Source organism: Rhinopithecus roxellana, chromosome 2, assembly GCF_007565055.1.
Source record: "Rhinopithecus roxellana isolate Shanxi Qingling chromosome 2, ASM756505v1, whole genome shotgun sequence".
Lineage (NCBI taxonomy): Eukaryota > Metazoa > Chordata > Mammalia > Primates > Cercopithecidae > Rhinopithecus > Rhinopithecus roxellana.
In genome coordinates, this window is record NC_044550.1 from 57,350,813 (window position 1) to 57,377,162 (window position 26,350).

The following is a 26,350-nucleotide window of genomic DNA, read 5'->3' on the forward strand; positions in this document are numbered from 1 at the left end:
GAATACATACAAATTAAACAACACATTCTTGGGCCAAAGAAGAAATCACAAGGGAATTTAGAAAATATCTGGAGACAAGTGAAAATGAAAGCACAATATCGCCAAACTTATGAGACGCAGTGAAATAGTACTAAGAGAGAATTTTATAGCTGTAAACACTTAGGTTAAGAAAAAGAAAATCTTGAAGCAGCAACCTAACTATACATCTCCAGGAACTAGACAAAGAAGAACAAACTGAAGTCAAAGTTAGCAGAAGGAAGTGAAATAAATCAGTGAAATAAAGAATAGAAAAACCAATGAAACCAAGACTTGGTTTTTGAAACAACAACAACAATATTGATTGACCATTAGCTGGATTAACTAAGAAAAGAGAGATGACTCAAATAACTAAAATCAGAAATGAGAGGGGACATTACAACTTATGCCACAGAAATTAAAAAGAGCATACCACAAACAATTATACACCAACAAACTGGATGATCTAGAAGACCTAGATACATTCTTAGAAACATAGAACCTATCAAGAATGAATCATGAAGAAATAAAAAAAAAAGTCTAAACAGACTTACCTCTAGTAAGGAGATCAAAGTTGTAATAATAATTTAAAATTCTTAAAGAAAAACCCAGGACCAGATGGCTTCACTGGAATAGTCTACCAAACATGTAAAGAAGAATTAACATCAGTCCTCCTTGAATTCCTAAAAACTTGAAGATCCAGGAACATTTTCAGACTAATTTTATGAGGCCAGTATAGTCCTGATACCAAAGCTAGACAAAGGTACTTCAAGAAAACTAGAGACCAGTATCCCTGATGACTATTGATGCAAAAAATCTTTAACAAAATACTAGCAAAAAGCATTAAACAGCACATGATAAGGATTGTACAACATGACCAAGTGTGATTTATTCCTAGAACACAATGATGCTTCACCGTATGAAAGTCAATCAGTGTAATATACCACGTTAACAGAATGAAGGACAAAACCCACAGGGTCATCTCGATTGATACAGATAAAGCACTTGACAGATTCAACACCCTTTCATGATAAAAGCACTCAACAAACTAGAAATATAAAGAAACAACTTCAACATATTAAAGCCCTTATATGAAAAGCCCACAGCTAACATCTTACTCAATAGTGAAAGACTAAAAGCTTTTTCACCGAAATCAGGAACAAGGCAAGGATGCCCACTTAGAGGTCCTAGCCAGGGCAATTAGGCAAGAGAAAGAATTAAAGGCATTTAAATTGGATAGAAAGAAGTTAAATTGTGTCTGTTTGTAGACAGCATGATCATATATATAGAAAATCCTAAAGATGTCACTCAAAAACTGTTAGAACTAACAAGTGAGTTCAGTAAAGTTGCAGGATACAAAGTCAACATGCATAAATAATTTGTATATATTAACTATGAACAATTCAAAAAGGAAATTTTAAAAAGCTCTTTATAATAGCATCAAAAAGAATAAAATACTTAGGAATAAACTTAACTGAGGAGGTGAAAGACTTGTGCACTGAAAACTACAAAACATTATTGAAAGAAATGAAAGAAGAACAAATAAATGGAAAGACATTCCATGTTCATGGATTGAAAATCTTATTTTCATTAAAATGGCCATATTACTCAAAGCAATCTACAGATTCCATGCAATTTGTAACAAAATCCCAGTGGCATTTTTTGGGCAGAAATAGAAAAAAAATCCTAAAATTTATATGAAATCTCAAGGGACCCTGAATAGCTAAAATAATATTGAAAAAGAAGGCAAAAGTTGGAGAGCTCACATTTCCTTATTTTAAAACATCTTACTCAAAGCTATAGTAATTAAGCTATAGTAATTACTTATTACAAAGCTATAGTAATAAAAAACAGTGTGGTACTAGTATAAAGACCAGTGAAACAGAATAGGAAACAGAATGAAACAGAAATGAACCCTTGTATTATGGTCAAATGATCTTTGACAAGGATGCCAAGACTACACAATAGGAAAGGACGATTTCATCAACAAATGGTAATGGTAAAACTGGATTTCCACATGCAAAAGAATAAAGTTGAACCCTTACTTTACACCATATAAAAAATTAACTGAAAATGGATCAAAGACCTAAACATAAGATCTGAAACTCCAAAACTCCTAGAAGAAAACATGGAGGAAAACTTCATAGCAATTGATTTTGTAATAATTTATTGGATATGACACTAGAAGCGTAGGGGAAAATAGACAGATGGGAGTACATCAAACTTAACAACTTAGGCATATCAAATGAACTAATCAACAAGATGAAAGGGCAACCTACAGAATGGGAGAAAATATTTATGAGTCATATATCTGCTAAGGGGTAGTATCCAGAATATATAAAAAGTTCTGTAACTCACCACCAACCAAAAACCCAAATAATCTAACTTAAAAATAAACAAAGTACTTGAATATTTCTATGAAGAAGACATACAAAGGACCAAAAAACATATGAAAAGATTAGAGAAGTGCAAATCAAAACCACAGTGAGATATTATCTCATATCCATTAGGGTGGCTACTATCCAAAAAACTGAAAAAGTAAGTGTTGGTGAGAATGTGGAAATACTGGAAACTTTGTGCCTTGTTTATGGGAATGTAAAGTGGTGCAACCATTATGGAAAACAGCATGGAGGTTTCTCAAGAAATAACACATAGGATTAGTACATTATCCAGCAATCCCACTTCTGGTAATATATCTAAAAGAATTTAAAGCACTATCTTGAACAGATATTTGTACACCCATGTTTATTGCAGCATCATTCACACTAGCCAAGAGGTTGAAGCAACCCAGATTGTCCATTGATGGATGAATAGATAAGAGAGTATGTTATATGTATACAATGGAATGGAATGTTATTCAACCTTAAAAAAAGAAGGAAATCTTGTTACATGCTACAACATGGATGCTCTTTGAGGGTATTATGTGAAGTGAAGTAAGCCAGTCATAAAAAGACAAACTGTAGGATTCCACTCATGTGAGGGATCTAAAATAGTCAAACTTAAAGAAACAGAGGGTAAAATGATGGTTTCCAGGAGCTGGGTGGTGGGGAAAATGGGGAGTTGTTTGATGGTTATTGAGTTTCAGTTTTGCAAAATGTGATGTTTGAGAGATCTGTTGCACAACAATGTGAATATAGTTACCACTAGTGATTTGTATGCTTAAAAATCATTAATATGTTAACTTTTATGTTGTGTGTTCTTTATCAATTTAAAAAATGAATAATTAATACAAATTCTTCACAGACTCTTTAAAAAATTAGAAGAGGAGGAAATACATCTCAACTCATTCTGTGAAGCCAGTGTTAATTCTGATTCCAAAACTAAACAAAGATACCACAGGAAAACTATATACTAACTATGACTATGGGCTCCCCATATTCTCAATAAAACACTAGCAAATTAAATCTAGAATAAATAGAAGGGATTATACACTATGATCAAATGGGGTTTATCAAACTAGGATTGTAAAGCTGGTTTAAAGTCTGAAAATCAATTAATGTAATACATCGTATCAAGATAAAGGAAAACATCATGATTATCAACAGCATACTCAACAAACTAGAAATAGAGGGGAACTTCCTAGCAATCTGATAACAAGCATCTACGAAAAAGTCAGAGCTAACATTATACTTAATAGTGAAGAATGTTTTTTCACTAAGATAAGGAATAAGATATCTTCTCTCCTCAATTCTATTCAAGATGGTACTTGAAGTTCTAGCCAGGGCAATTAAATAAGAAAATGAAATAAACACATTTATATTAAAAGTAAAATAATCAGTATTTGTAGGTGACATGCTCTTGTATGTAAAAACTAAGGAATGCACTAAAATTGTTAGAATGAATGAGTCTAGTAAGGTTGCAGATACAAGATTAATGTACAAAAATCAATTTACAACATCAAAAGAAAATATGAATAAATTTTACAAAAGAAGTGCAAAACTTATGCTGCAAAAAGTATAAAACATTGTTTAAATTAAAGAAGACCTAAATAAAAGGAAAACATCCCATGTTCATAGACCAGAAGACTTAATATTGTTAATATAGGAATACTCCACAAATCGATCTACCATTTCAGTGTTTTTCTATAAAACTCCTCTCTGGCCTATTTGTTGAAATAGATAAGCTGACTCTAAAATTCATATGGAAATGCAGTGGACCCAGAATAGTCAAAACAAACTTGAAGAAACGAGTTGGAGAACTCACCGTACCTGGTTTCAAAACTTTCTACAAAGCTACAGTAATCAAAGCAGTGTAGTGCAGGATAGACATACAGATTAGTGAAACAGAATTGAAAATCCAGAAATAAGCTCATATATCCATGATCAATTAGTTTTCAAGGAGATTTCAAGACCACTCAGTGGGAGAAAGAATAGTCTTTTTAACAAATGGTGCTAAGACAATTGCATATCCACGTGCAAAATAATAGGGCTGAATCCACACCTCATGCCATATATAAAAATTAACTCAAAATGGACCAGAGACCTAAATGTAAGAGCTAAAACTCTAAAACTCTTAGAAGGAATCATAGGAGTAAATCCTTGTAGCCTTGGCCGTGTTTTCTTAGATATGACACCAAAAGCATGAATGACAACAAATGAAAAAATTGATAAATTGGAAATTATCAAAATTAAAAACTTTTGCCTTCAAGGGACAACAACAGGAACTTGAAAAGACAATTCACAGAATGGTAGGAAATTTTTGCAAATCATATGTCTGATAAGGTATTTGTACACAGAATAAACAACTCCTACAACTCAATAATAAAAAGATAAACACCCTGTGGCTCACCCTTAACAGTGAGGGGTAAGGGTTACTATGCAGTCTGATAAATTAACAGTGATTTGCAGGGGTTACTGTGGCAATGGATAAGAAGGAAACCTAACTGAGTTGGGGAAAGGAGGTGTTGGATGGTAATATTGTGAGACAGAACAGAAAGATTTCCTAAGGGAGGTGAGGCCTAAGCTAAGACTTTGAGAATAGATAGGAGTTAGCCTGTTGGAGGAGTCAGGAAAAGGCATTGCATTTAATGGAACCATAAGTGCAAAGACTTGGAATGGGAACAGGGTATGTTGCTTCTAGCTAACTACACGTATATGACCTGCCCTGAGGATAAGAGATGTTTTGGATTAGGCTAAGTACAGCTCTTTCTTTACAGCATTGTTGTGGATTTCATTGGCCAGATTTTAAGCCCAACTTGCCTAGAAAACAGACTAGCATTTACTCTACAAAGAGTGAGAGCTTAAAATTATTTAAATGGGCCAGTAGATTGATAAAAGCTTACTCTCAAAAGGGTACAAAGATTTTACAATACACCTTTGGGCATCTCCCCTATTTGGCAGTTTACCTTTTCTTTTTGGAAATCAGCATTGATAGAATTCTTGTTTTTTTAAAGAACTTTTTAGAAAAGAACATTATCTTACCCTCAGCACAATGGGAAATGGAACCAAGGAAAATGTTTGCCCCAAAGCCAAGAGAGGAGCTGAGCTTGAGGCTAAGAACTCTGAAGGGAGACTTGGCTAGGTTGTATACAATTTTCCGCGAGCCCTGTCTTGTAAATAACTAATGTTTGAAAAATAACTCAGGAAAACAAATTACGTAAATAGGAGATTGTGTGTGTGTGTGTGTGTGTGTGTGTGTGTGTGTGTGAGAGAGAGAGAGAGAGAGAGAGAGAGAGAGAGAGAGAGAGAGAATTGGAGAATTGTAGGGAGAATGTTTATCTGTCTGGATCTGTAAAAGTTGGAAATACGAGCCCAGGCATTTTTGTAGGAAGATAATTCTGCACCGTGGCGTAATTCCAGACGCTGGCTTTCTAATCAAATCCTATAGGAGAATTGATATCCTGAATACACATTCTTTCTGGCAGCAGCAGGCTTTTTATCAAAACTGCTAAAAAAAAAAAAAAAAAAAAAAGGCCCATTTTATTTTGTAATTCTGATTTATTTACCATCTGTGGGGAGTGGAGTTATCGTTCCAGCATCTGAACTAGAATATGTGTCTCTTGTTTCCCAGCTTTGTGTGGTGTCCCTGGCATTATTCAGAACTCTCATTGGTTTACATTGTGAAGATGTGATGTTACAGCTAGTTCTAAGGTGAGTTGCCTTTTTTGTTTCCTTTAAAGAAAAATTCACTTTATACTTTATATTACTTTCTATTCATATACTTTATATTACTTTGGTCATTTAAGCTAAACAGGGGCCATGCATCTAAGGAAGAAAATTATCAAGAACATTAATTTATTTTTTGCATTGTTTCCCAAGGTTAATTTCATTTGTACTATTAAAAGTTTGTCGAGGGCCATATGCATTATATTGTAAATATGCTCCTGGAAATTATAGATAGAATGCTTGAGAATGTTCAGAAGTATTATAAAAGCTATTCTGGTCTGTGGCTGAACGTCTTTCTCCTGAAGTACATTTATAGGGGACTTTTGCTATTAAAAGGAAGTTTTCCAAATATAAAATGCTTTTGATATATAATTTCTTTGATTTATGCTTTGATAATGATACACACACAGTGTTTACTCTCTGATCTGTGAGCATATTTCAGTTAAATTCAGTAAAAATTTGATGAGTATTTGCTGTGAACTGAGGACTTATATACAAGGTAGCAAAGGTTTGTCCTTTGGACAGTACAGGTGGGAAAGGTTTTATGAAGTGACTGGGATTTGAAGATGAGTATTAGGAGTCAAAGTGCACAGCTATTAAGAAGACAGTCATTTGGCAATTTAATAGGGAACTCAGGAACACCAAATCTTGTCTTGGCCCAGCAATACCTCTTCTTCTCCAGAACCTGTGAGAAGCATCTGTTTTTGTGAAGGAAAGCAATGATGCTTCCTTATTAGCTCATGATTTAGCTCTGAATCTCTGCACAGAACTCTAGAAACCCCTGGTTAGACCATGGTGCACGTCTTTCCTTCTTTTTGGTAAACCCAGATCCTGAATCTTGGAGTTGACTACTCTGGTGAAACCCTACCCCAGCACTGCAAGAAGCGGACCCAGAGAGAATGTGGTCCCAAAGCTGAGAGAGGAGCGAAGGGCTAGGGCTGAGAGGAGCTCCGAGTTGCGAGGGTTTGTGCTCTTACATGCTCTTCTGGTGGTGTGGAAGCAAAAATGAAAAAGTGGGACTACCGGGGTCCTCCGGCATGCACTCCCTGATCCTCCTTCCTTAGTGGACTTCCTGACCCTTCATTGGAGCAGTCCTGGGGAATAAGGGTGGGTGCTAACTTTGAGAACCACTTTGTTTGAGGAGTGATGCCGTGCAGGCATAACATCTTGCAAAAGAGAATGATTACAAAACGAGTCTGAAAAAACTGGTGGTGGCCTATTGTGGAGGGCCTTACAGAATTGGTGGGAGAGTATCACCTATTAGTTTTTTAAGTTTAAAAGAGCTTTTGAACTTTTTAGGGTTTTAGATTAGGTCATCAGTAACTAATCTTAAGGATTAGCAGAAAACAAATCCAATCTTAAAGAAACACCCTGGATAGTCTGGGTAGAGCATTAGTTATCTGCCCTAAAAGGATTATGTTAGCTCCTCATCAAGCCTCTACTGATACATGACAGAATGCATTAGCAAGGCCTGAATGAAATCCGGAACAACTTGGCAAAGCCGTTTTTACTGCCAAAAAAACCCAGGCTTTTACTCCAAAGTGGGTAAAACCTGATGGTATTTAAATGTTAAATTCTTAAATACTGCTTCTTTGATGGTAGGAAAACCAGCTGTCTTTTTTCAGTGTACTTGGAAGCCTGGCCTTGGTCTGGAGGTACAGGGCTTCCCAGCTGTGGGTCACCAGGTCAGATTTAGTCCAGGTGATGGAAGCTCTTGCTTGCTGGCTGTTCAGTGACCTTTACAAGGTGAGCGCTAATCACCCTTTTACTGCTCATATAGTGGTGGTTGTTGTGTTAAAAAAAAGTGTCCTCAGAGATGGCATCAATAATGGCTTCTCTGGAGACCCAGACTTGTACCTTATAAAGATGAAGAGATCAGCTCATGGTTGAAATACAGAAATGTTCAAGTCAGGGCTAGTCATTTCTAGGGTGAGTGAGGACAAATATCCCAGGGAAGTGCCTGAATGTTATGTTATCACAAGTTCTAAATGAAATAATGAAAAAAAAAAAAAAAAAAAGTGCCAGACCTGAGGTTAGGACATGGGCTTGACTGCCTGGTCCTAGGCTCTCTGGGCCTAGGTTTCTTTAATGAAGTTGATAGTGATAATAATAATAATATAGTTGCTCTTAATTGAATACTTCCTCTGTTTCTAATTCTGTGGTGCTGCTTGAGGGGTTCCACCAGGAGAGAAACTGAGAGGACATACACAGAAGTCGATTGGGCACATAATAGGCATGGAAGAAACCACTGGCTCCTGGTCTCCTCCTTCTGCACTGCTGATGTGACTCAGCACGTTTTGGTTTTGGAATATGCTATCTCATAAGGTTATTGGGAGGATCAACTGTGGTATGTCTGTGAAAATGTTTTGAAATGCTGTAAAGCAAGGTTCTGTAACCTTTGACCTGTGGGCCGCATGTATGGGGCCCAACACAAATTTGTAAACATTCTTAAAACATTGTGAGATTTTTTTGCAATTTTTTTTTCTTTTAGCTATTATTAGCGCTAGTGTGTTTTATATGTGGCCCAATTCTTCTTCTTCCAGTGTGGCCCAGGGAAGTCAAAAAATTAGATACTCCTGCTGTAAAGTATAACACACATTTAAGGGAGGGAATTTTCTAGAAAGGACATTTTAAACTAATGAAAACAATTCTTTCCCAATTTAGAATCTGTGCAAAAAGCAAAGCCAATAAAAAAATATTTATTCTTCAAGTCATTTGAACATTATTTTAAGAGACATAAAAAATAGATTTATAATCTGTCCTTTTTGTTTGCTGCTGCCACTACAGTCATTTGAATATACATGATAAACTTGCAGATCTGAGAGGCAGTAGAGCAATGAAGATTATGTGACTGCGTTTAATGAAGGTATTTGTTATGTGGTAAATAAATAATAACTTATATGTCAATTTTTGTTACAACCCAAATACTCATAAATACCAACATTTCAAAATGATGATCCATTTGTAACAGATACTAGTTTCTTCATTTGACAAAATATCAGAAAAGTGAGTTGAAATAAGGTACCCCCAAAGACAGGATATTTTAGTGAGCAGAAAACCAAGGAGAAATTGTCCACTTCCACGGATATGACATATGATAGGCCAAAGGCAGGCAGGAAATGCTGACAAGCAGTGAGGTAACAAATATCTGCCATGCTCCTGGAACCTCCCAGTTGAGACAAAATTTAATTGCTTAATACATTGAATGCTATTTCTGAATATTCAGGTTAGAGAGTTTTTTTCAGAAGTACCAGTCCATTGTCAGGTTTATGAACTGCCTTGACTGTTGTGTTCAGATAGAGGTTGTTTTGCCTGAAGAGAAGCTGTATGTGTACTTCAGGAACATTTTCATTTTGCATAGGAGTTAGGGGTCTGGAGGAAAGGAAAAAAAAAAAAAACCAAAAACCCATAAAGCCTGCCAGCCTAGGGGAAAATGAATAGGAGAAATATGGCCAGAACTTCTCTGAATCACAAATGATCTTTTTGAATTCACTAACATTGCTTTGTAGATTTAGGTCTATGGGTGCATTGTTGGAGTTATCATCTCAGAAGAAGTGCTTCACTTAGCTCATTGTACTTCACTGCCTTGTTTTGCTTGTGTTTATGGTCAGTGTAGCATAGGGCAATATGGGTGCTTTGTTATCAACTGATTGTCACTGAATATTTTAGAAGTGATGATGGTTTAATTTAATGACCAATATCCAAGAAAATAAGAAATAGGCCCAGGATTATAGAGGGTTGGGGAAATAGTGAAAATCAGGGAGGACAATATGTATGATATATATATGATACATATTTTATTTATATATTAGATACATTTTTTTCCTTTTTTCCTTCTGTGTTGGGGCATGGCTTTGCAAAATCTGGACCTCTGAAGTCAGATATTTATTAGTCTCTGATTATTTTTATAGTTTCATGAATTTAAATTCTCGAATAAAATATCGTATAAATGAAAAGATAGTTTGAGGATAAATACCTATACTAAATTCATAAGTGATTTTTCCGCTATTGACAGCCAATTCATTTTGATATTTGACATTTGGGGATATTCTGGCATTTATTCTATTTCTAATCTTTTCCTGTGAGTGATGAAAAGACAGAGACAGAGGGGCACGGTCTTTTTTTTCTATTCTTTCTTCTGGGATGATCTTTCATTTTAAAGATACAGCAGAACCACTGCTTTTTTTCTTTGCTTTTGAAAATTGATGTATAATAGTTGCACATATTTTTGGGGTACACATGATATTTTGATGCATGCGTGCAGTGTGTAGTAATCAAATCGGGATCATTAGGATATCTATCATGTCAAGCATTTATCTTTTCTTTGTGTTGGGAACATTACAATTATTTTCTTCTGTCTGTTTTGAAATATACAATAAATTATTGTCAACTGTAATTTCTCTACTGTACTATTAAATACTAGCACTCTGTGTGGCTGTATTTTTGTACCCCTTAACTAACTTCTTCCGCCTTCCCTTCCCAGCCTCTGTAACCACCATTCTGCTCTCTACTTCTGTGAGATTCACTTTTGTAGCTCCCACGTATGAGTGAGAACATGCGATATTTGTCTTTGTGTGCCTGGCTTATTTAACTTAATATAATGACCTCTGAGAACCACCATTCAGAATACCGGCGGGCTATTCATTTGAATACTCCCCATTTCCTGTTTCGTAGACTCTCTCTTTCAACCAATAGGGGATCTCCCTTGATTTGAGCTATTCAGAAGAAAATTTTTAGTTTCTACTGAAAGCATGTATTTGTAAAGTTGCAATTCCCCAAGAAGTCTTTATTCTAATATAGTTTCAAGCTACTCACTGGTGATATTTGATAAATAGCTTTATTAGCTTTGATCCAGTGTTCCATTTTTAATACTTCAAACAAAGAATAAAAATCTATGAATATCAACTTAAATCATGAAATATGCTTAGTTTGAGCCGTAAGCAGTCATTGCTGTTCCAGCAGTATATAAAAGCATCGAAGCGGTTTATTTCTTAAATAATTAATGACCAAAATAAGGATACAGTAAATCCTGTGTAATCTGAATTTCTCTAGGCCTCACCAGCCTGTGGGAAGAGTTCACATCAATGGCTACAGGACAGGTTTTCCCAGCTCTCACCCCAGCCACCTCATAGAAAACCTTGGACCCGTCCCTAAGTCCCCCACCTAACACAAAAGTATCACCCATCACTTCTAGGGATCACCAAGTGAGAAATCTTTTTTGTTTCTCTGTTTTTGTTTTTTAGAGACAGGATCTCACTCTGTCCCCCAGGCTAGAGTGCAGTGGTGTCGTCATAGCACACTGCAGCCTCTACATCCTGGGCTCAAGGGATCTTCCCACCTCAGCCTCCCGACTAGCTGGGACTACAGGTGCACACCACTACACCCGGCTAACTCTTCTATGTTTTATAGAAACAGGATCTTGCTGTGTTGCTCAGGCTGGTTCTGAACTCTTGGCCTCAAGCAGTCCTCCCACCTTAGCTTCCCAAAATGCTGGGATTGCAGGTATGAGGCACTGTACCCCACCCCCAAATGAGGAGTCTTCCATATAAGCATGAACAAATCTCCCACCACGGTTGCCACAGCAGCATCAGCCATGGTCCCCTCTCCTGCTCCGATCCCTTTTGTTGCTGCTACTTTCCCTTCCCACCCCGCAACCCGCTGCCCCTGTTCCTGCTGTGCACCCCGGCACCTTCCTATGGTGCTAGAGCAGCATTGCCTTCTCTGGGTGCCCACTGGGGTCCAGCTGTGCTTTGTTCACAGCTGGCAGGTTCACACAGAGGTGGGAGAATGCTTCTCTCTCCTGTGTTATTTCTGGTTACCAGAGCATCTCTACTCACAGATATCCTTGTGGAAAAGAGCTCCTTTCTTTTCTGCCTGCAACATCCATTTTTCCTCATTGCTAAATTCCCCAAAACTAAACCAAGAATCAGAACAGGCTTGCCCCCTGTTCCTTAGTTTCCTTTTTGTTCTTGTAACCTTCTACTTTCATGAAACTGCGCTTATGAAAACAGATGCCACCACATCAGACCTGCAGGGTGTGTCTGGTTCTTACTGATAGCAGGTTCACAATATATATCTGCCCATGGGGACAGTGGGAGGAGGGGATGAGGACCGCCTTACCTAGATGGTTTGCCTTTTCTAAGAACTGAAGGTTAAGTGGCAAGTTTGCCATATCATACCTGGAAAGTATTATTAAAACCTTCAGTATCAAGTAGCACAAAGAGAACGGAATCTTTCTTCCCTCTCTGACTCTGGTTCTTGTGGTGGATCAGTTGTGAATATCAACTTAGGTTTTCCTCATTTGGATCAACAGGAGGTGTGGAAGATGGTTGAATGTTTACAGGCCTGAAGAGATGTCCTGAAAGTCGTACTTTTTATCTTTTTTAAATGAAAAGCTTAATCTTAGCTTGTTTTTCTCTGCACTGCTTCTTTCTCAAATGCCGAATACAGAAGTAAAAACATGCTGGCTGATTGAAAGATTGTGCTTGTTCACATAAGGGCTTGGGCTCATCTGTAATTGGCTCCTGAACACGTATGTGATGCTGGGCTCTGGCTATAAGTTCTTTATCCCATTTGCTCCATTTTTGTTTAAATAAGCAGTACGTTTTTTTCCCCTGTTAAGAAAGGAAGTCATTTAAACACACTTTATTCTAGCCATGAAGCCCACTGATGTGCTCCAGGTGTGTCAGAAATGGTTGCTCAGGTTTTCTTGTCCCCAGGTTCATAATGATACTAAGATGCTTTTGATCACCAACCAAAAGTGTTTTGTGTGAAATGGGGCCCAGTGATCCTCAATGAGTCATTTTCCATTATATTTTCTCCTGGTCACCCGTGAGAACATACCCGTGAGAATGTAAAGAAAAGGTTTACACTATGGAGTGGTTGTTTGCTGCTGCCATTCAGTGCCTGCGATGAGCCAGAGTTTCTGGGATTATAAGAGAAATGATCGAAGCAGCTCCTTGCTGTGGTAGCACATTATATTGAGGAGGTAGACACTGAAGTAATCGTGATACAAGGTAATAGTGCTTAATAGAGGCCCATGAGCATAGTGGAGGGAGGGATTAGCTCCCTCTCAAAGAAGGTGACACTGAAGCTGGACTTTGTAGAATGAAAGGCATTGGTCAGGCAGAGAAAAGGGGAAATCTCAGGCCAGGTAAAGGTGACAGTGGGCACAAAGGCATGGAAGTGAAGAGGGATCATTTAAGAGATGCAGAAGTTCCTGGAGACTAAATTGTAAAGAACATTAAGTACTTTGTAAAGAGGATGTTCTTTCAGAAATTAAGCTAGGGAGTAAACCCTGGTGGCTGATGAGATGATCAGTTGAGAGCTGGGAGAGGATGAGTCTGCCCCTGGCCACAAGGAGTCCCTGTTATGGTTTAGTTAGTCCCAGTAATGGTTCAAGACATTGCAGAGACCAAACGCTGGTTCTTTTTGTCATTCTAGGTATCTGATCCCCTGCAATCACATGATGCTGAGTCAGAGGTGGGCTGTGAAGGAGAGAGACTGTTACTCTGTTTCTGCGGCCAAGCTGCTTGCCTTGACTCCTGTCTGCTGCTCCAGCGGGATCACTCTGACGCTGGGGAACCAAGAGAGGGATTATATTCTCTGGTCAAAGTGTATGCATGACACTTCAGGTAGGAACTCGCTAGTAATGATCTTTAAACCAAAGGATGCCATTTCATCTCGCCTTGGGATGCGTGTCCCTTTGGGTGGACAGGGAATTATGTAGTGGGTCCCGTTTCTTTTATGAATGACTAGTTGGGATCCTTTTCTGCTTTGTAAGGAGTTATGGACACGTAATCAGTGTTCATTGACGTGCCCAGACATTACGTAGTGTTGCCAGATCTTTATTTTATGTGGACTTTCTAGTGGGATCCTCAGAGTCAAAATGTGAAAACGTGTGCTAGCTTGTCTTCGGAAACAAGACAGGGGTGAGAGGTGTGGAGATGGCTATTACTGAGACAGAATCAGCCCTTATTTTAATTTCTAAAATGAGCCACTTATAGAAATCTGTCACAAGGATTTACATATTATTGTATATCACTTTAAAACTTGAAATTTGTGATGTGACAGCGGAATCACATGCATTTGATTGACCTAATGAGGAAGGCTGCCATAAACACTTTACAGGGGTTATGATGCTCGGTGCTATTTGCCAGCTACGGTTCACCTCATACAAGCAAAATTGAAATGGCGATCTCTGTCAACCTTGGCTCTCTGGCAGGCAGCTGGAGCAAGGGGGCATTTGTGTATCTTTGATGGTCATATGGCTGTTTCAATTCGGAACTTTCTGCATGTCCTGTGACCACTAGGAAATCCCCAGTCCTGGTGTTGAGTCAAGTGTTTCCAGTTTATATTCTGATATCCACCCTAACAATGTCATTCTGTCCACCCAGCTATAATTTTCTTAGATAAAGTGTATTTAAAAGCTGGGTTACTTGACTAAGAAAATGTCAGTATGTTTGATATTAATATAATTTGTAGAAATTAAGGTTGTCTTACTGAGTCTTTGTCTTTATATAAAGATGCATGGAAATTAGCAATTTATGTAATTTAATTGTATTTTCCTATTAGGCAAGTTAGTATGGATATTTTATATTTTCATACCTAAAAGTTGTTTTAAAAACATATTTTAAAATGGGTATCTTTTCTAAATTTACTATGAAAGTTTTTTCAAGAATGATTCTGTGGCTAGCCTTGCCTCAGAATTCAAAATTCAAGTTAAACCTATGATTCTCCATAACTTGCCAACTTCTTTCCCTGTGTGATCACTTTTAATGCTTTGAAGAAGGTAGTATTCCCATTTTACAGATGAATAAACAAACTCAGAGAGGAATTGACTTGTTCATGGTTATACAGCTAAGTAGGTTCTCTGGTTCCAGATTCCATGTTCTTTCTACTCTCCTGCCTCTGGAATTGCCTTACAGCAGATAAATGCCCTAATGGATGTGTGTTGACATAGCTGGCTAGCTAGCCAGAGTAATCACTGCATAGGGGTAAATAATTTGCCCAAGAAAGTAGCAGAGCCAAGATTCAGGTTCTGCATCTTGGTTCTGTGTCTTGGTTCTACTACTTTCTTGGGCAAATTACTTAAGTTTTCTAAATTTTTTTTCTTATCTGTGAAATAGTACCTACTTCAAAGGGTTATTCTCAGGAAAGCAAGTGAAGACATGTTAAAGCTCTTAGAAGACTGCCTGGCATGTAGTAAGTGCACAGTAAATATTGCTAGTAGGAGTATTTGATGTCTTTTTACATAACATAGATAAGAGATAAACACTAACGTTTTAGCAGTAGAGCTGTAAAATATGAATTATGTCTACCCTAATGCCCTGGAAATGGGTATCCTTAAAGGCTCAATTCTGACCCAGTCTGGTAGAGATTTAGAGCATGAAGAGACGTGAGGCTTGCAAAGATGTGGCACTGAAGTAAGAATGGAGGTCAGTGTGAAATTACCTGTGCTTGAATTGTGGCTCTTCCACAATTTGGGTTGGGCATTCTTTCATCTCTGAGCCTCAATTTCTTTATCTGAAAATGGAGAAAATAATATCTACCATACAGGATCATTGGGAGAATTAGATAGCATTGATAAAGCACCTGCAGCATACTAGATGCTTAAGAAATGATAGACTATATATTTTTCCCTCAGTCTTTTTCTTTTGAGGGAAAATGTAAACTTATAGGAAGATATTTTCACAGGTATTTCAGTAGTGAAGTTGGAACTTTTAACATCAAAGGCAGTCATGGTAACATAAGCAGCATTCTTAGGTTGAAATGACTTTTGTAGTGAATATGATTTTACTTTAAGAGACCATTTGATAATATCAACATCCCCGATAGTCCCCAGGAAGGCAGAATGAGTTAATAGGCTTTTCTAAAAACCCAGGATTTTTCTACAAAAAGTCTGGTTCTCAAATTCATGGATTATCAGCCTTCCACTTTAGATTCAAAGTAAAAAACTTTAAGGTTATTACTCTGTGGCAGGTACTATATCAGGTGTATTACCTAATTTGATCCTCTCAACAACCTGAGAGATTGCTATCATCAGCTCTTCTTTCTCTAATGACTCGTACCAGATAATAGATTTCCATTGGCTATACCCACTATTGACTGGCTATATTGGTTTTCTATCTTCTGTGAGGGTAGAGTTTCTATTATTAATCTTTCCTTCTTACAATCTAACCATATTATTCAGAGGTTATTTAATCAGATATAATTAGACTCAAAGTAGCTGGCAAGACACAGTCTTAGCCCAAATGGATCACACCCCCATCCACGACCTTTGTCCCCACACCTGCCTTGTTCTAATGGATCTCTGCCTCCTGTGCAGGGCCTGTGGAGTGGCCATTCCCTGAAGCGTTCTCCCAGTCAGCCTGCATTGTGGAGTATGGGAAAGCCTTGGACATCAGCTACCTGCAGTACCTGTGGGAGGCCCACACCAACATCCTCCGCTGCATGAGGGACTGCCGTGTCTGGTCCGCCCTGTATGATGGCGACTCCCCCAACCCTGAGACGTTTCTCCAGAGTCTGACGGAGGAGGGCAGTGTGAGCTCGGCCTGCCCTGTGTTTGGGCTCCCGCAACAACTCCCCAGGAAGACGGGACCTCAGCTGGCTCCCAGAAAGGACAAGAGCCAGACAGAGCTGGAATGGGATGACAGCTATGACACTGGAATCTCCTCAGGGGCCGATGTGGGCTCCCCGGGGCCTTATGATGATCTGGAGGTTTCATGCCCCCCGGCACCCATCGATCCCCCGAAACACATCCAGGAGATGAAGAAGAATGCCATCCTGCTCTTCAAAGGGTCCTACATAGAAGAGTCGGACTTTCAGGATGATGTGATGGTGTACAGGCTGTGTGCGGAGAAGGACTCCGAGGACGTGAAGGATTCTCAGGAGGAAGCTGCTAGGCCACCAGCTGAAGCCCAGGCTGAAGTTCAGAGTGTTCCCATCAACAACGGCTCCCTCCTCAGCACCCAGCCAGAGACAGATTCAGAGGAGGAGTGCAATAGGGACAATTCAGACCCGTTTCACAGTGAGCCCATGGAGCCAAAGCAAGAGAGGGAACCTGAAGCAGCCACAGAATCCAACTCAGAGTTAGCATCCCCTGCCCCTGAGGCAGAGAACCGCTCTAACCTGATGGCCGCCAACCCGGAGAGTGAGGATCTCATTGCCCAGTATGACCAAATCATTAAAGAGCTGGATTCCAGCACTGAGGGCTTGATGGAACAGAATTTCCCCACACCTGATCCCTTGCTTCTCACTAAGGAGGGAGAAGGGAAGGAAGAAGAGAGCAAAGGACAAAAGGAGAAGGAGGGGAACAAGGAGCTAGAAGAAGAGGAGGATGACTTTGACTCTTTTATAGTGGAGACACCTGCTGTAGAGACTGTGCTTTCCCCGTTTGTGGGGAGAGATGAGGCTGCCTTTGCCAGTCGCCATCCCGTGAGGACTCAAAGCACCCCATTCACAGGTGACCATCTCACATTGCTTTGTGGTTTCTGCTTTTGAAAGTACTTGTATGTATTGGAACAGGAAAGTAAGGTAGGCAAAGGTAAGGAATATGATCGGTTTGTCTAACAGAGGGCTGAAAATATTTCTGTCAAGAGCAAAGAGGGGTGACTTTATTTTTATTTTGCGAGTCTTGCAATGATTATCTTATGTATTTCTCAAGCTAGGGGTTAGATTTTATTACTTAGTAACTTCTTTTGATATGTCAGTGTTAAAATAGTAGGACTGATTAAACCACACAAGAATCCAGACTTCTTATTTAATGACTTCATTTATTCTAGTGTAACTAACTTATTTTTCTCCTTAGCACTTATTTACATTTATTTTTAACAAATGACTGTCTCCCCGAGTAGAATGCATGCTCTGTGAGGGTGGAGCCCTATCCCTAGCACTGGAAGAGTGAACAGAGCACAGAATAGGTGCTCAGAGTCCTTGTTGGGTGACAGTAGCTGTGCACACATCAGAGGCATCGGGGTTAGCTGTGCCTTTGCCTGGGAGCTCATTTCAGAGAATCACAAAATCTTTATCCAAAAATAAGTGGAGTGGACCCACATCAACTAAGAGCGCTTTGAAAGAGTGTGTTCAATGATACACCACCAGCCACAGGTAGGAATCTTGCAAGAGGTAAGGGGTGCTATGCTAGGCAGATTGGGGTGAAGACTTATGATAGAAAACATCATTAAATATTAGCCAACAAAACCTGCATTTACAAATCATGGTGCAATGGGAATCACCATAGATGAGATGGCTCACTAAGCCCAGGGAGGGCCAGGGTGGGACCACTGGATGGTGTTCAGGTAGCAAGGAGAGGGGCTGGAAGATAGTAGCAACGGAGGGCGACAGTGGTCTTGGAGCCAGGCCAGGGGTTGAGTCCTGGCTCTAGCATTTAGCAGCATGTGGCCTTAGCATCCCAGGCCTTCCGTTTGCTCCTGTGAGGACTGAATGAGATACTGGGAGGTCATTATTCATTTTATGACAGGTAGCTCCCCGGAGAAGCTTGGTGAGGAGGGACTGTGCTCCTGCCTCTTGGAGTAACCCAAAATAGATGAAAACAGATTGCCTTCTGGTCCAGCCAGCCAAGTAGGCTTATGTGATTTCAAGGAGCTCTTCCAGCCTCCTCCTCCAATATTTATTCATCTGTTTACTGATGCCTGAAGATTTGTATATACAGGAAGAAAGCTTTTAATTCCACAATTAAAGGCTTGCGGTTCTAGTTGAGATAACGTTTCAGTGTGAATAAGTTTTAATTAAAATTCAATCAGTCAGTCAATCATAAGTAAAATGGATTAGATAATCTCACTTTTCCCAGTTGATAAGGGGGACAAGGAAGGGGGAGCTGGAAGAGTTCACTTGGAGGGAAAGGGCAGCAGTAACTTGGCATGTCACAGCTTGCCTTCTCGTAGGACATCTGGGCTCCCCATGGCCATGAAGATTATTCTTCAGAATGCCAGCTTTCTTACAGAGGAGCTTCATTCCTGGGAAATGTGTAAATAGAGGAAAGAAAGTATAGCTCAGGGCAAGGTAAAAAAAAAAAAAAAAAAAAGGCTAATCCAACACCCAATTACATAACATCAATATTTTACATATAATACACCTGAGAACTGACAAAACATACTGCAAGCTCTTTGATACGTACAGGTAATTGTCACTAAAACCTTCCTTTTTCCTCTTTTGAACCTTGTACACAGCTTTAGGAAACATCTCTCTTTCCATGTATCTCTGCTTTATAGTTTCTGAACTTCTGAGTGTGTTCTGTAGCATTAGGCTTCACTTCTTCTCTCCAGGGCATCTGATTTCCACTGAAATGAGTTCACTTCCCAGCAAAATCAAAGCATTCCATTTGTCTAATTTTATTTATTCATGTGTTCAGCAATCTTTTATTGATCCCCTGATGTTTGGCAGGTGCTATGCTAGGAAATAAGGACACAACATTAAAGGAATTCACAGACTTTCAGAGGAGACCCCAACAAAGAAGTGTACTCTCTTAGTGGGAAATGCATGATCAGTTGTCATATGCCAAGTCCAGTGGGAATCCAGTGAGGGGAGTGGGAATGGCCTCACAGAGGAGAGGCATGGACAGTGCAGGGAAGTCCCCAGGTGAAAGCAGGTGAGAATGATAGTCCAGACAGAGGAGACAGCAGGAGGTGACTGAAGAGCCTGCCAGCCTGTGGGGTATGACCGCATGGATGATGTGGGGTGGGGAGGTGGGAGAGAAAGGCAGAAAGCCTGGTTGGTGCCAGCTTATGGAGGGCCTTTGGGCCAAGCCGAGGGATGGAAACCTTGTGCCCTGGCACTGAAGAAGCCCCTGGAGTATAAAGTTGAGGAATGATGTGACTGGATCTGAAAAGGCCAGCTTTGGTAGGAGTGTGGGCCGAGCACTGGAATGGGGAGAGGTTGGTGCCAGGAAAAACAAGTGAGACACCCTTATTGCCATATCAGAATTCAGAATGTGCCAGTGCCTTTATCTAGTAATTCTGTTTCTAGGAATGTCCTCAGAGCTGTATTCACACTGTGTGCTGAGGTGTACATACAAGGATGTTCATTGCAGCATTGTTTAGAATAGAAGAAGACTGTAAACAACCCAAATACACACCGGTGGGAGACTGACTTGCTTGTGCAACACCCTGGCCATCTAATGTTTTGTGGTCCTGAGATGAGACAGCTCTGTATGTGTTGATACGAGGTGTGGTCTCCAGGGTGTATTGTTACAAATGCTAGGTCTCTCTCTGTTTCTCTTTTTCTGGCGCACTCTCTCTCTCTCCTTGGCAGGCAAGATAATGTGTTGGGTAAGAGCACTGGAACAGGTGGTGCGAATTAAAATTCTGTTATTCAAAGCTGGGTTCACTTAGCATTCTGCCTCCTCTTTAAACGGGGATAAATAATAAATACACTTCCTAGGGTTGTTTTGAATCTTGAGTGAGTTGATACATGAAAAGTGCTCAGCACACTGCCTGGCAGATAGGATGTGCTTAATAACTATTTTCGATAATAATTAAATTAAATCTCTATTAACATAGTAATACTGTTGCTGGAGTCCAGACCAGAAATGAGACTGACCTCAGGCAGTGGAGCAGGGGAGGTGGAGCTTCAGGTCCACATCAGGAGATATGTCCAGGGTAGAATTTGCTGAGTGGAGGCACAGAATTGACGGCTGCTCCATTCTTGGACAGGGGAAGTGCAGGAAGAGGGTGCAGGTTCGACGGAGGCAGGTTCAGTGGAGGCAGGGGAACAGGGGAGAGCGGTGAGTGGATGACAGGAGGCGCAGTGGAGATAGTCTCAGTGACTTTGAAGAATGTAATACTTTGTGAGGCGGGGAGTCTATCTGTGCTCCTAGGAGATGTGGGAAGAAAATAAAACCGCTGTCTTCCAGACACACCTGCAGCTTCCTGAATTGTGCTGAGTCTTTCGATTTTCGGCTGCTTACCAGATCCCCCTATGCACTTTTTGTTAAGCAGGGATTTTTGTTTTGTTTTGTTTTGTTTTTTGTAGTGCTAGAAACTAAGAATAAAGTAGGAATTTGAAAGTTTTAACACATTTTTTATTGCACACGCCCAAGGAGTGATGAGTCATTTAATTAGCGGACACTAATTATAATGTCAAAGTAAACTCCATTTGTATCATTACAGTCTACTGGCCTTGACCTAATAATAGTCTGTCATTCACATAGGTCAATGATGACATGATCTTCCTCTCCACAGGGCATGGGATTCAAGCTTGTGGGAACCCTCCCACTTCACCTCACCCCTTATAGTAGTGATGTCCTGTGGATGGTCTCCCCTGATCACTGCATGGTCAGCAGTTTAGAGTTTGTAGGATGGCTGGATGTGGCCAGGCACAATCTGGGACTGGGGAAGAGAAGTTGAGGGATCATTGTAGGGTCATATGTTTTACAGAAGACTCTGGCCACCTAAGTATGTCTTAATTCACCTGCTTTTGCTCCATCTAGAAGGAAATAGATGCTGAGCCAGGGACTGTAGGGGAGCAGGTGAGAGGAAGCTGAGGACAGCAGCCTTCCCCCTCTAGATCTACCTGGAAAGCCAGAATTGTGTTGTGGTGCCTTAAGAGTTACCATTGACACTTCTGGGGTTCTTTATGAGAAAACCATTCATTGCTTTCAAACTGGGGTCCCTATCCAGAGTTTCCAAATGTGTTTGGCAAAGTCTCCCAGTTGTTTGTAAGCATCTCCAAAGAGTCTCTATCTGAAGAGTTCATTGACCTCTTATGTCATGGAAAGTGACTAAAGACCTCTGCCTCCCATCCCAAGGATGGGAAAGTTGAGGCTAAATGCCACACATGAGGGGATGGTGCCTCTTGTGTTGAGATCCCTTAGAGACATCCTCAGTGTTCCTGGAGACAGAGATATTGCAGTTACCCTCTTCCTCCCCTGTGTGGTAAAGGTTTCGGTTTGGTGTTCCCATTCTACACACACAGCTTCTGTTCCTTGCAAAGGGTTTTACTCTCTTATGCTACCAGGGCTTCTGAATGAAGCATCTTGTGATGAAGTATGTTTTTGTTAATGTTGGTGACATCTTCATAAGGCATGGCTTATTTATCAAGGGATATGTGCTTTTGTTATAAACATGTCATGGTTTAGTAGCATCATCAATAGCTCCACCAAGGGAAATGCAAAATTCTCATTGATTGTGTTTAACAGAACACTTTTATGGTAAAAATTTAAAGTATCTTCAAGTAAGTTTATTAATGCCAGATTTATTTTTGGTTTTCCCTGCCCTCAGTGAACTCAAAGCATATTAATTTTCTAGTGACCCAAAGTAGCAGAAACTTCTTTTTGCCTATTTTTTTTTAATAGACTGCTTTTATATGACTAATTTTTTTAACTGCTTTTTCTAAATGACTGCTTTTGTAGTCATACGGATTTTCTTTCTTAAGAAATCTATGACACGCCGAACTATATGTCCCAAACTGACACCCTTTTCTCTCTCCTCTGAAAATTCAGGTGTGGTTAGTGAACTGCTAAGGTTGTAACCAGGTGCTCCTCCATCTCTCACCTATTTTGTTTTTTATTGTTCCACATTACGACACTTGACAAAACCAAATTTCTCTCAGTGTGCTTGTTCAGGATAGGCAACCCCTGTTCTCAGTGTTGCTATTTGATAAACATAGTTTGTGCATTTTTGGTGTTCTTTACACAGATTTTTCGTTACTAAGACTTTCAATGGCCTCTGGTGCTTACATGAAATGCTACAGTCCATACAGTCTGTGCATCATGAGATGATGGCTGTCATGTATTAAGCACTGGCAGCCCCAAGAAATACAGGAACAATGTAGAAAAGCATATTTTAATTTTAAAAAGTTAAATTATTTGGTTTTTTTCGAGGTCTGTGATAATTTTAATAAGTATCAAAACTGCTCATGGAGTCAAAATGTCAGTAGCCATGCCTATTTTTCTGTTTTCTTTTTGCCGTGGTGGTTTGTTTTCTGTTTTGGTCTCGAGGCAGGAGGAAACTTGGCCGTATTTGCTGTCTGGCTTGCACCTGCAGGCCGATGGTGGTTTGGGAGCTGTGGCACCGATGGTTCTGCCGTTGTCAGGGAAAGGCATCCGTGTGAGCCCAGCCAGCCCTGAAGCCTTATGTTCTTCCTGCAGGCCCATTCATCAGCGTGGTCCTGTCAAAGCTGGAGAACATGCTGGAGAACTCTTTACATGTTAATTTGCTGCTTATTGGGATCATTACTCAGCTAGCCAGCTACCCCCAGCCACTCCTGCGCTCCTTTCTGCTCAACACCAACATGGTCTTCCAGCCAAGCGTCCGCTCTCTCTATCAGGTATGTTAGCTGAGCCCACATCCATACCTGTTGATTTTGTGGGTGCTAATTTGTAGGGCATCTCTGCTCTAATTCATTTGCTTTCCTTCCCTGTCCTATTAAGCTCACTGTGTAGTTTATTCTAAACAAACTGTAGAGCTTATTTAGTTCGATGTTTTGAGGGTGCCCTATGCAGAACACCCAGGCAGTTAAAAATGAGCAAATGTCTAACATCATAATAGTTCCCATGATGAGGGTTGTACCTGCAAGATATATTGATAACTGAGAGTGGAATTTCATGGTGAGGCATTAACATCAGTAATGCTGTTTTGACAGGTCCTTGCATCTGTGAAAAACAAGATTGAACAGTTTGCTTCTGTGGAGAGAGACTTCCCAGGACTCCTCATACAAGCCCAGCAATACCTGCTCTTCCGTGTGGACATGTCTGATATGACCCCTGCGGCACTAACCAAAGGTAAGCCAGGTTTCTCCACAGTGCCCCTCCTTAAATTCCTCCTCCACGTCCCTGGCCTACTGGCCTCAGTTCACAGACGCTGCACTGGCTTCTGGATCCTAGAAGCATTCAGATATTTTCATTTTTATGCAACAGGGAGGAACCACCTCTTCACATTCTTAAACCTAAAGAAAGGTCTCCCTTGCTTACACCTGGCCTGTTTCCTCTGTGGAGGTTCTAGAGGGGATTTGGTTTTTTAACTGAGAGTGGTGCCTGGAAGGAGCTGGCGTGTAGGGTATTATCAGGCTAGAATAAATCACACAGCACACATGGGCCAGAAAGAGGCATTATGTGCACTCTCGAGCCATTTCTTTGGGCAGCCCTGTCCTGAGGAGGGCATGTGTTGTCTTTATTATGTTTTCAGAGGCTCTTGGGCCAAAAATAAGTGTGCTTTAGGGCCCTAGGAGGTAACACAAAAAACAAAACAAAAAAACGGTTTGGACTGTGAGAAGTAAAGTTTATGCTCAGCCTAAAACCTCTGAGAGTGCCTTTTTATGAGCTCTAGAGGAGGCGTTAGGCCAGGGCCCTGGCAGAGTGAGGAGTGGGGGCAGGGGATGGGTCGGTGCTAGTAGGAGTGCTGAGAATGGCTGGCCAGGCCCGGGAGCACCACTGCTGCTTTACCTTATTTAAGCTCTGGTTGGACCGATTTGCTGACCATTGTCCCCTGAGCTGTAACTTAGGCCTTGGTAGGAGCAAAGTAGGAATGCCACATATTGCACTGGCTTTTACTTTTCCACACACAGACCAATCAGGCTTCTCTGTGGCAGATGAACAATGGAGAGAGTAAGGCTCTCGGTCCTGGGCCAAAGGCAAGTGATCAGAAACAAGATTGGCAGTGAGTGGTGGAAATGAAAGTCAGGGCAATTGTTCTACCTTTCAAAGAAGCTGGAAAGAACCCAGAACTCTGAAGGCCTGACGCTGCCCCTGTGCAGCTATTTGATCTTGGTCGCTTTACCTCACAGGCCCAATGTCCCTTGACTTTTCAATGAAGGATTTGTTCTCCATCTCTTAGGTGCTTTCTAGCTGAAGCCAGAACTTGGGTTGTGATGAGCCCTTAGGGTACTGCAAGGTAGGGTTTGAAAGAAAGGTAGGCCATGTGCCACTGGTAAAGTGAGGAGTCGGGCTTCAGGCTGTTGGACTTTGAGAAGAGCAGGCAAAGGCGTTCATAGAGGGAAAGGCCCCGGCACCTCCGTGGGAAGGTGGACTTCAGGTGCCATGTGGCCTCCTTAGACACACGGGTGGTCAGTGTGTGAGCTGTGTTCCTCCTGAACAGGGCGCATGTTGCTGCCACCCACCCCGCGAGAGAAGGTGCACCAGTTACCAGTATAATAAACCACTGCAAAAACTCATTGGCTTAGCACAAGGCCATTTATGATTGCTTATGAATCTGTGTGGTCATCTAGGTGTTTTGCTGATCTGGGCCAGGGTGATTTTGCCTGGACTCGCTTGTGTGGCTGCCATCAGTGGGTGGCTGGATGTCTAGGATGGCCTCACTCACATCTGTGGCTGTTGGCTGGAGTGATGAGGGTGATGGGGGTGTTCCTAACCATCCGGCAGAGTAGCCCAGGCTGGTCCATGTCACAGTTAATAGGGTTCCAAGAGTGAGAGCAGAAGCATAGAAAATCTTCAGAGGCTCAGACTCAGAGCTTGTGTAAGGTCCGTTCTGCAGCATTCTGTTGGCCAAAGCAAGACACAGGGCCAGCGCAGATTGAAGAATGGAGCAAAAACCCTACTGCTTGATGGGAAGAGCTGCAACAAGTTGTGGGCATTTTGTAGTCTCCTAGACAAGGCCTAGTCTTCATTGTATTTTACAGTTTATAAGGTGCTTTCTCAGGCAGTCAATTTTCATTATCAAATAGCACTCTGAAAAGGGCAAAAAAGGTACCATTAGCTTCATTTTCATTAAGGAAGCCAAAATTAGAGGTCTGGGGTATTCATCTAGGATCATGAAACTCAAATGCCTGAGCCCATCTTAGCTAATTCAGAGACGAGTGTACACACTGGCCAACCTAGATACACTGAGGTACACTAGATACTCAGAGTACACTGAGCCTTAACCCCCACATTCAGGGAAAGGGTGAGGGTCACTCACACCTTGGGCTTGTCCTGGTTTCAGAATATCTGGAGGCCACGATTGCAAAATATATGCCTCGGGAACTTGTTCTCACTGCCTAAGGTTGTCAAATTAGTTAGCTGGGTTCCATGATCCTTAAGCAAGGTCTGTGACACTCCAGGGCTTTGACCTGTAAGAATCTTCTCTCTGGATATAACACTTTTCTTTTACTTGATTTTTTTTAGATTAACTTTCTAACTTTTCCAGGTTAGCCAAGTCATGCTCTTCCCCCACTTAAAGCATCTTTAACTGACAGAACGAGAGTTTCCTGTCCCCTTATACAAAGCTGACTTCTGAAGCATTTACTGTGACGTGATTTCCTATAAATGATTCAAATCT

General features: G+C 40.6%; 1 protein-coding gene across 1 annotated transcript in view; it reads left to right on the forward strand.

Moving 5' to 3' along the window:
* FAM160A1 (family with sequence similarity 160 member A1) overlaps positions 1–26,350 on the forward strand; it is a 275,216-nt gene that overhangs the window by 237,804 nt on the left and 11,062 nt on the right. Inside the window, exons 8-12 of the mRNA XM_010372514.2 lie at positions 6,025–6,104; positions 13,563–13,753; positions 16,447–17,583; positions 23,227–23,405; positions 23,721–23,859. Of these exons, the coding sequence (XP_010370816.1) occupies positions 6,025–6,104; positions 13,563–13,753; positions 16,447–17,583; positions 23,227–23,405; positions 23,721–23,859 (1,726 nt within the window). The remainder of the gene's footprint in view (positions 1–6,024; positions 6,105–13,562; positions 13,754–16,446; positions 17,584–23,226; positions 23,406–23,720; positions 23,860–26,350) is intronic.